At 32.4% G+C, this 14,092-nt stretch overlaps 1 protein-coding gene across 1 annotated transcript in view; it reads left to right on the forward strand.

The window, feature by feature from the left end:
• Positions 1 to 1,011: 1,011 nt before the first annotated feature.
• The window catches only part of LOC106457742 (ankyrin repeat domain-containing protein SOWAHB-like), a 111,216-nt gene continuing 98,135 nt past the window's right edge, over positions 1,012 to 14,092 (forward strand). Inside the window, exons 1-4 of the mRNA XM_022383769.1 lie at positions 1,012 to 1,151; positions 4,169 to 4,230; positions 5,038 to 5,505; positions 13,657 to 13,818. Coding sequence (XP_022239477.1) covers positions 1,019 to 1,151; positions 4,169 to 4,230; positions 5,038 to 5,505; positions 13,657 to 13,818 — 825 coding nt within the window. The 5' untranslated portion in view covers positions 1,012 to 1,018. The remainder of the gene's footprint in view (positions 1,152 to 4,168; positions 4,231 to 5,037; positions 5,506 to 13,656; positions 13,819 to 14,092) is intronic.

Raw genomic sequence — 14,092 nt, forward strand, 5'->3', positions numbered from 1 at the left:
AAAACGAACGAAATATAAAGATATACATAAACAATTAACCTTAGACTTTAATAACTTTTAAACACGTTTCTAAACTCGTTGTTCGCCAAGTCGCTTGTGGGTCTATGTCTTTGTTGATTACAGGATTCTTAATAATATAAGCCCCCCCCTCTCAGTGGCACAGCGGCATGTATGCGGACTTACAACGCTAGAAACCGGGATTCGATACCCGTGGTGGGCAGAACACAGATAGCCCATTGTGTAGCATTGTGCTTAATTACAAATAAACAAACAAGCTCAATAAGATATGAATCATACAAATATATTATCGATATCGCAACTAGTTCCACTAATTACTGCTGGAGTCCTCTATGTATTTTGCACAGAAAAATTGTAATTTGGCCCCATGTAATGTTCTTTACACTGTGTTTCGTAACATGCAAAAACATTAAATTCAATATGATGTGATATGTAGACCTCACCGGTAGGGAACAGTATAAGAAAGTGAGTAATTTGAAGGTTCATACATATTTTTTCGAAATCTCATGATTACTATTCTAGGTAATACATTTATATTTACTACAATGAAAAGTTTAATTCAAACACGCAGGCATGTTCTTTCTTAAATACTGTTTGTAATCTTTGATATAAAAGTGATAAAGATTTTCATAAATCTTGCTCTTTTGACCCAATATGGGTTTCCATCAAGAAGTATTTAAACCAGTCTCGACCACACATCTTGTCTGCCGTATGTTGCTACGGCAAGGCTTTTCGTTCAATAGTAGAGCTCATCAAGTCGGCTGAGCATACAACAAACACAACCTTGGTGGAAACGTTATGTTTATCTGTCAGTTATTATTAGGATATATCAGTCTTTTTGTGGTGCAAAGTCACACAAAACACCGATTTATAGATTGCTTCGCCAAAATAAGGCGTTATATACCATAATATTTCTGTCTAATTAAATCACGTTTTTATAAACCATAAAGCGCCCTCTATAAACAAACGATGAATTATACGTTTATCTACAATTTTCATAATGGAGGACAATGGGGGGTTAAATATCGAGGATGTTAGGCAATATTTTGTAATCAAAGGTGGAAGAGTAAAAAATCAAGATTTAGTGAAGCATTTCAAGAAATACTTTTTTTGTGAGGATCAAGAAAAGCAAAGTAAGTGGCTTATTAAATCCATAACATAGTAATATAGTACTAGTTACAGTCGTACTACTAGTACTAGTGCTATATATACTATAGTAGATAAATATAGTAGTACTAGATAAATAACTAAATTAGTATTACTAGGTAACATAGTAGTTTTTTATTAATGACTAGGTTATTATTAATTTTGACACTTTCCCAGGTTTCTAATATGTATTACTACTGTGCTAGTACTAGTATATTATTACTTATATTAGTAACTTGCATATATTTTTACATACATATAATATTAATACATACATACAAGAAGTAACTTTAAAGCAAAAAATAAGTTCATCTGATAACAATGTTTTTAAGTGTTCTGTCAATAGTTTTAGAGCTCAAAAGTGTTCTGTGTCTGAAAAGGTTTGGGAATCGCTGACCTATATAATAAAATTATAACTTCTCTAGACTTGTATTCAGTATTTGTAAATAAATCTAAAATCCTATCCATCCTGCCTCCATTAACAGCACCTTACCTTGATGACTTAATAGATTGGTCAACTAGAAGATCAAGATTCTTTTCTTCCACAGTACTGATAAGGGTATTCCCATCAGAATTAATCTCATAATTCAAATTATGTCCCACATGTATTACCTTGCATTTATTATAATTCAAGGTCATCTGTCATTTATTTGCCTAACTCACCAAACAATCCAAATCCTTTTGTAAGGTAGTAGCATCCCACTCATAGCCGGCAACACCCAAAACCATTACCATAATATCATCAGAGATGTAAATAATCTATTAACCATTCCTTCATCTATGTTATTGATGTAAAAGATAGCAATGATTATAACTAATTATGTATACTGTTCTCAGATTCATACTTATATTAGAATGCATTGTTTTGTCAGTTGTGTACTTTTGCTGATAGCAATACCTTTGGCTGTAATCCCAGTAATGTCTCATGAGATTTGGTCAACTTGGAAAATTTAGGTTAGTCCTAAATCCAGGTGCTAAGTGAACAGTGTTAAATAATCTTTACAATAAGAATACAATAATAAAAAATTATATAGATACGTGTATTAAACATTATGATCAATATTGCTAATGAAAGTAACATTAACAATAGTTTTTCATGCACTGTCATAGATTTAATGAAGAGTTAAGACATCAATAATTGCCAAATCTTTACAATATACCCTAAAAATGTCTTGTGAACAATGAAAGATCTTTAAATGGCTTTGACAGTTTAACTGTAGAGTAGCTTGACAACCAGGATAAATTGCTATGACACATTAATATTTAGTTATAGACAGAGTCAAATGCCTAGAAATCACAGATCATGCAGCAAAAAATCTAATGTTTATGAAAATATACAAATAATAAATAACAGAATCATACAATAAAATACAAGGATACTGATACTGTTAATAAAACATAACAGAGTTAAATGTAATGAAAAGAACAGTAATATACTAAACATACAATGATGTATGTGTTTAACATGACTATTTCGACTCTTACTAACCCCTGTCACTTTAAAGCACACAAGGAGTGGGTAGCAGGAAGTAATAAATAAAGTGTGATGAGAACCAAGAGAGCTCACACTAATAATAGGATTTAGAAGAGGAAATAACAACAATGTTAAATATTGCATTTAAAGTCATTAGCAAAAACTAATGTAACTTAATTAATGATGTAATGTTATACTACATAGAAAACAGTTTTACATATTGCATTAACTATAGTAAGAGCTTCAAAAGGGAGGTAAAACTAATGGCAGTCACCATACAACAATAGTTCATTTTAAAAATTTCTAAGTTATTAAAGTATGGGTATGAAAGTTGATAAAATGTGATATCTTGTGAAACTTTTTATCTCATGACAAGAAGATTGTTGAAATTCTCACAAAACTGAATGAATCTAGTGTTCAAAATACTCTAGGAAAACCTTGTTTATGAAAATGAGAGTGAGTTTATGAGATCTGTCTATGAAGTCTTGTAATGTTGAACAAATTCTATTGTACCTAATAAGCTGTGAGTAATAAACACTGTAAAACATGACTTGTTTGGAATATTTGTACTTGGAAACAGAAAGTTTATAATTTCAAAATTAAAAGTATCCATTTTATTGAAAGCTTTGAACTTAAATATTGGGTTACAATGCTGATATCTGAATCCAGGGAAGGTTCTTTATTTGTAGTGAAAGTTTTTTTTTTTACAAGGTGAGTTCTGATGGATAAATTTGTTCATCTGTGTCGAGAAAGCCTATAAAAGAAATTTATCAATATACTTATGAGTGTGATTAATGTACAAAGCTATGTTATAGTCTTTCATTCTAAGATCTGTTATATATGATAATTCAAGTACAAATAAATATAAATCTGGATTACAGTTACCTCCCGTAGGTATTCCTTGTATCTGTTGGAAGATATGCTAGCCATATTTGACAAGTGCTTTGTGAAGGGAAATATACAGAACTTATAAGAATTCATTTATTATGAAACATTTGTGTTTACTACAGCAAAACATTAATTTAGAGAATATTTCAAAACATCTTGAAATGCTTGATTAATAGGGTTTTTAATTTTATCAATAGGGATATTGGTGTAAGTATTACTAAAATTGAAAACTTGAGTTGTTTTTGCCTCAAAGCCTTTAAATTTCTCTTTACATTCTGTGGGATTACTAATTATAATGAACAGATTAATACCAGTTCTGTCATTTAAAATATTACAGCATTTTTTTTAAATGATCTGTAAAATATTTTAAACCATTACCTCATACAATTGACAAATCTTGGTATTAGCAATAAATCTGTATTTGTATGGTGTTTTGTGCAGTTTAGCAATCCAAAATAGTTTAGGTAATACATCAAGGTCTGATAATACAGGAATGTATTCCTATGTCTTTAGTAGATGCAGGTCACATTCAGTCGTGTTTTTAAGGGAAAATAGACTATTCCATGAAATGAATTGGTTCATGGTGTGTATGTTTGCCAAGCTTACTTGTAATAATTCCATGCACTTTATTTTTTATTTCAGTTGAAGCTAGAAACCAGTTTAAAGATTATGTCAATACCTTGGCCATAATTAAACAAGAAGAGGTAAACACACTATGACTTCATAGCCATAAAACTTTTGTAGTTAGTTTCAATCCATTTTTAATTGATAGTAACAATATACTACTTGTTTTTTTAATGATTTATTGTTTGTATCTCAAAAACTAAGATATTCTTACTGATATTTTTATGGAGCTGTCTTTAAAGTTCTAATTTTGTAGTATGTAATGATCAGGTGTGAATTCAACAGATTTTGTGATTTTTATTAAAGACAATGAAAATAATTATTATAGACAAACTAATTTAAAACCAGTGTTAGAACAAATGTTTTAAAGCATACTCTTTTATTAGTTTATGTTTGATTTGTGTTATATTTTAAGTTCTATTTACAGGATAATTCAGTTATTGTATCATTAAAGTATTTATTACTCAGCATATTATGGCCTTCAACTTTCTTACACATGTTATTGCTATATATACCAGTCTCTCGGGATATTTTGTGTTTTACTGGGTAGCTATTTTGCTTTGTTTCTGTTCTTAATACTTCAGACAACCAGAGTTCTCTAAATCAATGACTCTTTGAGCCAAAGTGCAATATTGTATTATTCACAACAACTCAGTATGACATTTAGAGACATACCAATATAGACACAAGACTATATGTGTATGTATACACATGTACACAGTGTTGTATGATGAAGAAATGTCATGAAAAATTTAAATCAACGTTTTCACATAGTTGCTACATGGTCATATTCAGATACATAGAAGAAATTCATTATGTATGTATGTACGTTGTGTATGTATACATGTTTTAATGTGTTTATTTTTATTTTTCTGGATTTTTTTCAGGGTGTAAAGTATTTGACATTAAAGAAAAAGTATTGGGACATTAAACCTTTAAGTCAAGTATATGACCAGTCAAATTCAAGTTTTGAAAACTTGTCATCAGATCAGTCTCCTCAGACATCAAGTCAGAAACGTCATGGAAGCCCTGCCATGGATCCTACAGCAAACAGGAAATATCAAAAGGAAGTAGAAGAGATGTCAAGTACAAGATTATTAGAAACTGTGATGTTAACTACCAATACAGTTGTTAGTGGACCTCCTTCAGGAAATCACATGCCTCAATATGTTGTTGGTAGCCCAGGTGAAGTTGTGACTCCATCTGTTACAAAACAGCAATACAAGGAAATGCCACCAAATCAACCACCACGTCCTCCACCACGACAGAAGAGTCTTTCAAGAAAGAAGGAAAACAGAGGAATTAAAATTGAGGAAAGAGTTAAACAATTTAGTGAAGAAAGGCAGATAGTTCAGGTATACTACATCTACCCATTAAATTAATATGTTGTTGTTGTTGTTATTTGGTAAGAGACTTGCTGTATTAGTGTGTCTTCTTTCATATCTTTAATTATGGTACAGATCTGAAATTTATTTTCAATTAGGGCAAAGATTGATCTTATTATTTCAAATATATCACTTCTGGGTAGCATTGCTTTCTCTCCTCTAATAATTCAACTTTTTTCATGTTGGTCTTAATCTAAGTCTTACCATACTTTAGATTTTATTTAGTTGGAGAGAAAGGATAGAATAAAATAGAACTTGTAAGAATTAAGCTTCTCTGAAATATCTCACAGGTGTAATTGGCTGATGGTCACACCAGAAAATATTTATATATTTAAGGTACCCTTCCCTCATAACAATTTAGTACATCTGCAAAATTACAATTTTCTCTAACCTTCAAAGTATGATGAGTTAGTAATAAGTGTCATGAAAACTGAATGCTGCTTTCCCATTTCATGTTTAGGAAAACTGAAATCCACATCATTTATGGCAAAATTAAATATTCATTGCAATTTTTCTTAATTTTGCCCTGTTGTTGATGTGATGCAGTTTTTCAGGTGTTTTTTTTTCGTCAATTAAAATAATTCTGCTATAATACTACCCTTTTCTTTGGAATCACTTCTTCCATTCAAGATTTTCTTTTTTTTTTTGAAAGTTTTTCATATTTATTTTATTATGGACTTACGGCCATTAAAATTTATTTCATACTTCTATTGAAGATTCTGAAGTTCTTATTCTGAGCCTTTTAAATTTTGTTTGAGTCATTCAGAATTCTTCTGTAACTTTTGTGCAAATCTTTTTGGGTGGTATACCAGTGCTCTTGCATGAACATAACTGGCTACTACATGGTTTATCCCTAACTAAATGGTCATGTAAATTCAGAAAAAGTATTGGTAGAGGTCATCTTTCTAGTGTGCCTATTTATGAGTCTTTTTTTTTCTCTTGACCCATTTTTTCTTTTAATTCTGGTTTAGATGTTAGTCCTTATTTTAAAATATAAACTGGTTTTGTTTTAAATACTCCTATGTTGGATTTAAAATTTATTTCTGCCAGTCCATTATCTTGTGCACTTTGCTCATAAAGGCTTTGTTTATTACTTTAAAAGTTGTCAGTTGATCCTTCAGAATGTAACTCTAAGCAGACTTTTTTTCGTGTTTTTCTCTCATTATTTTCTTTAGACACTTCATTACTTTATTGTGGTGCAGTGTTTCATTCTTAGGCTTGGACTTTAGGAGATTACTCTTTTCAATCATTGTATCAATACAAATTTTCTGTAATTTCCCTTGAAGGTTTTCTTTTTTTTCAAAAAACCTTGACCATTTGGTTTTCTTGCTTATTGAGAAATTGATTGAAAGGATATTTAATTACTGATGACTTAAAACCAGTGTTTGATGGAACCTCTCAGCTAGAGCTTACATTATAATTTTTTTAGGTTTGGATTTTGTAGATGTACTTGCATGAGATGAACACACACTACTTGGGTAATTAATTGAAAGGATATTTAATTACTGATGACTTAAAACCAGTGTTTGATGGAACCTCTCAGCTAGGGCTTACATTATAATTTTTTTAGGTTTGGATTTTGTAGATGTACTTGCATGAGATGAACACACACTACTGCTTTTCTCTGACTTCTGCCATTTATTTATCCACTGGTTCCTTCAAGACTTGTGATCTGTTTCTCATCAGTAGGTACTTTAAACTTGTTGATATTTCGTGTCCTTCGGAATTGAACTTCGATACTTTGTCTCTATTTTTACACATGGGAAATACTAGGACTAAAAAGTCTCTGGTCTTCTATTCTAAAGATAGGGTTAGACCACACTTCTGCTTATATGTTTTTGAAAGTCCAAAGAAGTATATAGAAAACTTGTTGTTTTAAGATACAGGAGATTTTGACAGATGTTTATATTTTCTTTTAAACATATGGATGATGAATATAGATACTTGTATAGTTTAGCATCAAATGTTTTTTGAACTGGACTAAGATGGTTTTTGGTCTCTTTCACAGCATGATATGGTTGTAGTTTAATGTTTTCCTTTTCTGGTTGTGTTATAACTAAGTATGTCTTTATCAGAGTGGCTCATTTCAAAACACTTTTTCATAATAATGTGGCTTTCTCTTTATGGGCTGATATTCACTGCTACGTATATATATGTGGACAGTTTGCTTGTTATCACCTTTTCCAAAAGATCTTTCTCTTGAGCAATTCTGAAATCTGTTTTCCTAGTAATTGGATATGTTTGTAAATTTATCCAAGTGTCATCTGCACCATATCTGTTTTCTATCAGCACTTATCTAGGTCATATTACTATTCTGACAAAACTGATGTCTATTATTCAGAGCGCCAAGATATTTATCATACACACTCATACTATATAACAAGTTCTATCTACAGAAGCTTTAGTTCCGTTAGTATATTTCATATAAGGCATCAACAGTAGTGTGTAACAAATCAGGGATCATTTGTACAGTATGGTCTTTCTGCTTCATTGTATCTTGTAATCCATGTTTGGGTTACAAGATAGGTTTAATATTGGGTCCTTATATTGACTGAATCATCAAATCTGCACCATGTGAAAAAAAAATTAATTATAAAACAAAAGGAAGAATTTTTTATATAGTTTTTCCAAACTGCCTCACAACAAATGAAATGATTGGAAAAATAATCAAATTATATGAATTTATATAAGCCTAAAATAAAAATTATTTAAGTATTTAGTATCCTAGCCATTCTGATGGGCCCTGTTCCTCGGTGGGACAGCAGTAAGTCTTGGGATTTACAACACTAAAATCAGGGGTTCGATTCCTCTCGGTGGACACAGCAGATAGCCCGACGTGGCTTTGCTATAAGAAAACACACACTGATGGGCATGGGCCCTAGTCCTGGACCAAATCACTGGTTATGGCAATTGCAGTGGAACGATATACTATAACATTCTCCTTTGCTTTCACTCATGGGTTCTTACAAGTTACAATCATGTTGAAAGTCCATCTTAATCTTTCTTCAGTTGAAATTTATCTCTAAATTGAGTTTTTGAGGTTTAATTCGCGTATTTTTTTCTACACTTCTTTTCTTATGTTCTCTGTTGTGATGATCATTGGAAACTTTTTTTTTATTATTTCAATGTGACTAACATCTGGTTGTTATCTAGTATGTAGTACTTCTAGCTATGTTATTTTGCCTTTTAATTTTAATGTTGCTAGTATACGCGTGTCTAATTTTGGATTCAGTGGTTGCGCTACAGTTTTTGTCCATGCATTCCAAAACGAACGTACCAAGAAATCTGCGCCCCGTTTATGTTGCGTGAAAATACTTAACTACGGTTTGTTTGCATAAAATGAATGGAATCTTGCCATTTTGCCGAGATAAACAATTTTCAACATGTAAACATAACTATAAGTAAGTCCGTGGTATTTCAGCATGAATCTGATAACTGTCGAAGTTAGGTTGACCTGAACCATATATCAGTTAGGGTGTATGCTTTATCACGTGCTCCACGATAAATTACATCGACGATTCATTTATTTGCAGGTTTTGTAGACAATAAGAAATTGATACGTATGTGAATTTCGCTGATTTATAAACAATTCAACTAGAAGGGCGTCGAAGTTATTGTTCACGAGTTCAAAGACTTACGTTGCTCAACAAAATAAATAAATAATACGAATTAAAATTTTAAATTGTGTTGATCGAGTTTAATTCATAACGTAGAGAACTATTGTTTTCATAAATTATAGCCCTCTAGTGGCACGGCGGTATGTCTGCGGACTTACAACGCTAGAATCAGGGTGGGCAGAGCACACATAGCCCATTGTGTAGCTTTGTGCTTAATTATAAACAAACAAGTTCATAAACTATATGTTGATTTATTTTTAATCAACTTTGGAAACTATTACTTAATAAATAATTTGAAATAAAATTCTATCAGCTTTGATTTATTTAAGTGATGTTAATTAAAATATTTTTAATTTATTAATACTTAAGAGCATTTTTTTATTATTTGAAGTCAGATTTGAATAAAAGAGTAAATTACGAGCGTCGAGGTTTGGATTGTATCAGTTGTAGATGTTTATTTCATGATCGATACAAAAATAATAATAAAAACAAATCCCGAAATAATTAACAAAATTACTAAACTGTATTATCTTAAATTTTGATAATATAAAGTAAGTTTAATCATGAATTTAGTTTTGAAAAGCTTTTTAGGGTGTTGCCAAGGTCAACTCATATTGAACATCCGGTTTACGTGACATCCGAGCCTATATATTTCATCACATTCATTTATTCTCCTGACATAAAACATAAATTACAGTGAAAACGATTTAGGTCTACAAAAACATTTATTGTAATTTAACATACTTTGATTTGAATTCAAAATACCTTTAATAACTTGAACATCTGCAAACATAATATATGTATCATAGTGGTAAATCTAGTAATAAAATTCACCAGTCACCAAAATACTTGTAACGACGTGACATTAATTTGGATGCAGTAACGAAATGTTCTTCTTAACAAAAAGTCCATGTCACAATGTCATGATATAAAATATATTATTGATTAATTTATTTTGTGAATGAATATTTTATAATTGTTTAGTTTTGGTTATAATAAGAGTTAAAAGCAAATGATTAAGTGATAAACATATAAATAGTGTGAGACGAGTGAAAACAGCAGACAAACAATAGCAGAAGAGTGGAAAGTTACAGTTAAGGAAAAGTTCGGCGTGAAGTTAACTGCCGTAGAAATGATAGGCCTAACCATTAAAATGGGCCTAACGTTTAATATGTTAGAGTAAGACTAACAGTAGAAAGGAAATACGAAAAATAATATATTCCGTCAAAGCGTGGTTCTAAAGTAATTGGCTCAACCTGAGTGCACTTTGACAAAAGGAACAGAGGATATTTTGAAGAAAGAAGACCAAACTATTACTGGAAGAGTAGTATAGGACTGCGGTAACTCGCGCCACAATTGTAAGTGAATCATACACAGAATACTAGTGCGATAGTAATAGAGAAGATAGTTTGGCTTGTCAACTGAAATTCTAAAGCAATCGAATAGGCCTAAGTGGACTTTTGACAACAAGAAGAGAACTATATATATATATAGTGTCTATGATATGCCTATAACCTCTATAGTGTGAAGAATTTGTTGTACATATATTTAACTTGTTCTGAATATATACAATATTTTGAAAACACGTGAAGTGCGTGCTGTTCATTTATCGTCAACAAGTCACAGACACCTTTTGTCGAAAAATCCTAAGCCTGACAACAACACAGTGTATATCTAAACTGTTAAGAAGTGTAAGTAAAAGCCTTTTAATTGACAATTGGCGACCATACCATAACCAAACATCTGACACACAAGCTATCCTTAAAGAAATGTCCCAGTTTTCTACGTATATGTCTATATGTTAGGGAGGAAATTTTTATATAATGTTTTGCTCTTGTTTATCAACGAGGTACGTTTGTGAGTCAAAAAATTAGTTTTTAAGAACTGTTAATACTAATTAGTGGGTCACTGGTTTTTCATCGTAAATACCACGATTCGATTAGAGTAGACCAAGAGTTGGTGGTGAGTTCTGTTGACCAGATGTTTCCCTATAGTTCGAAATGAATGTTTGGCTACACACAAATATCCAGAGTAAAAACAAAGCTACAACGGGTGAGCAATTATAACATAAATACTAAACAACTCGAAGTTGTGATTCTCCCCCACTTAAAACAAAATTTGAGACCGTGATATAGCTTTTAAGTTCGAAATGTGGCCTGGCAAAGCCAAGTGGTTAGGGCGCTCGACTCGCAATCTGCGGGTCGCGGGTTCGAATCCCCGTCACACCAAACATGCTCGCCCTTTCAGTCGTGGGGGCGTTATAATGTGTCTGGTCAATCCCACTATTCGTTGGTAAAAGAGTAGCCCAAGAGTTGGCGGTGGGTGGTAATGACTAGCTGCCTTCCCTCTAGTCTTACACTGTTAAATTAGGGACGGCCAGCGCAGATAGCCCATGTGTAGCTTTGCGCGAAATTCAAAATCAAATCTTTCACCCTACTTCTAACAAAAAACACAAAAGAGGGTTATTTATCTGTAAAGAAAAACCCTTGTTAGTATTACTCACTCTTTTTCCCTTCTATCAATACAAACATGAGAAAATAAATAGGTCAATAATCTATCCATTTCCTAATCCCCTTTATCAGCCACCTAAAAAAAATGTTTCTGACGACAAATTTATTTCAAGCCTGTTCGAAGTTATCCCGCGACCCGCTTTTAGAAATGTTACAGTTTTTACAAAATCGTTGGCTTCAGAGGGTTAATTTTGCCCTAACTGTTGGTCAAAAAATTTGTTTTTAATTTTCGTCAATATGTTTCTTTGCAATTCAGTTACAATATTTTTTTAACCACCGAGAGCATATACGACCAGAAGTTGACCACATTTATAAGTGAAAAAGTTATTTTTAGAAGTTCTCTATGTGGTATTTTCAGTGGTATGAGCAATATACGTGCTTATAATTCAATAAAGTAGTCCCGGATCACGGTTTGTGTGAATAATACCTGTGTACCCCGATGGGACGACGGTAAGTTTACGGACTTAAAACGTTAAGTCCGGGTGCTCGATCCCCGCGATGGACACAGCAGATAGCCCAAAACAAAGAGATAATACACGTACACAACGGTCGGCATGGCTTATACTGTTCAACTAATACAGATCTATTTAGCAGCCAGTTTTGCTGTTCTGTAGCGGAAATGAGCAGACTCTATAGACCGGGAATAAGTTACATATGGAGTTTCTACCCGTTATCTGTTCTACACACACCAAGTTCTATACATAGCATTATAAGTCAGTGTTTCCGGGTGTGAAAACAAGTGAACTATGTAAATTGATCATTATTTTCACGTTGATTTTCTTTTCTTTGCTCCCCAGTGGCACAGCGGTATGTCTGCGGACTTACAACGCTAGAATCCGGTGTTCGATACCCGTGGTGGGCAGAGCACAGATTTGTTGCTTTGTGCTTAACTTCAAACAAACTTTTTTTTTCTCTAGTGGCCATACTTGTTAATTTCACCGACCAGCCAGATTTCAGGTTACCAGTTTTTACTTTTTATACGCAGTAGATTAGCAGCGACAATGAGATGAAACAAGTGGTGTTATAATAGATAACTCCAGAATTACAGGATTTGTGTTTAATTTATTTTAACTGAGGTAATCGTTATGTTTGTCAGTCGTAATTTATAACTCATTATTCTTGTAAGTTTCGAACTTTTGCCGAGTTATAGTTGACGGTTTTTACAGCTAGTTTCCCTTTCAGAGATGTATTATGTAGATTGTACGGACTCTATGGTTAGGATAAATACAAAAGTTACAATTTGTCCACGTGATAAAATATGCAGAGAATCCGTATTATTCGCCTCACTTGAGAAGGCCCGGTATATAATATGTTACAACTTTTACATGGTGTTTGGTTGTTCTAAATTGTTCTTTTAATAAAAGTGAAACTCGGTGAAGCTTTGACAATCACTCAACAATTCAGAAGGATTTGCACCTGAGTGCGTCTACGTATATATCATATTATCGGATAGTGTGTTCTATTATATTAGGTTCGGGGCTGCAGGATGTCAGGCGATATTTGAAAACTTGCTCTGGCTCCTCCGTAGCGCTATCATTTTACATGTACATGAGATATTTTATAAAGCAGAAAGCCTACAGCGACAGGCATAAACAAACAGGATATGAAGGATCACGTGCGGCACACGTTCACGAGTAAATACGTCCTCCTTGAGCGTCAAAAATGCATATATCCGTCAAGTGTCAAATCAAAAGTATAGAGAATTGTAGATCCGCACACGACAGCATTTACGTATTTAAAAGATCAGTAATACATGAGACTACTGTACTATGTCGTACGAGTACTTCGAACAATGTTACAGAGTTTGGTCCCTCTGAAGCTTGAATTGACATAGGAGAGGTATACAATGAGTGCAATAAATTTGAGATTTTTGTTGTTATTGAGATAATCAGATGAAAGGTCCAAAGAAAAAGTCTGTAAATTCCTATAAAATTATTATTAGTTGTATGCATGTGTGTATATTTGTATAATTTTCTTTGTTTTTTTTGTATAAGGAAAGTCCCAAGGGGAGGGAGTTTGGTGAGTTGACCGTGAGTCCAGGAAGTGTAAAGGAACGTGCACAGAAATTGAATAAAATGGCATCTGAATCTGAACTGTCTTTTAAACTCACCCCAACCTCAGGATTAAGCACAGCAGCAAGAAAACGAGAAAATAGGGTAAGTTTCATGATTAACTTAGATTAAAAGTTATACGTGTAGCATCAGACTAGTAGAATAAAATAAAACGAGAAAATAGGGTAAGTTTCATGATTAACTTAGATTAAAAGTTATACGTGTAGCATCAGACTAGTAGAATAAAATAAAACGAGAAAATAGGGTAAGTTTCATGATTAACTTAGATTAAAAGTTATACGTGTAGCATCAGACTAGTAGAATAAAATAAAACGAGAAAATAGGGTAAGTTTCATGATTAACTTAGATTAAAAGTTAT

This window comes from Limulus polyphemus, unplaced genomic scaffold (assembly GCF_000517525.1).
Source record: "Limulus polyphemus unplaced genomic scaffold, Limulus_polyphemus-2.1.2 Scaffold368, whole genome shotgun sequence".
Taxonomy (NCBI): Eukaryota; Metazoa; Arthropoda; class Merostomata; order Xiphosura; family Limulidae; genus Limulus; species Limulus polyphemus.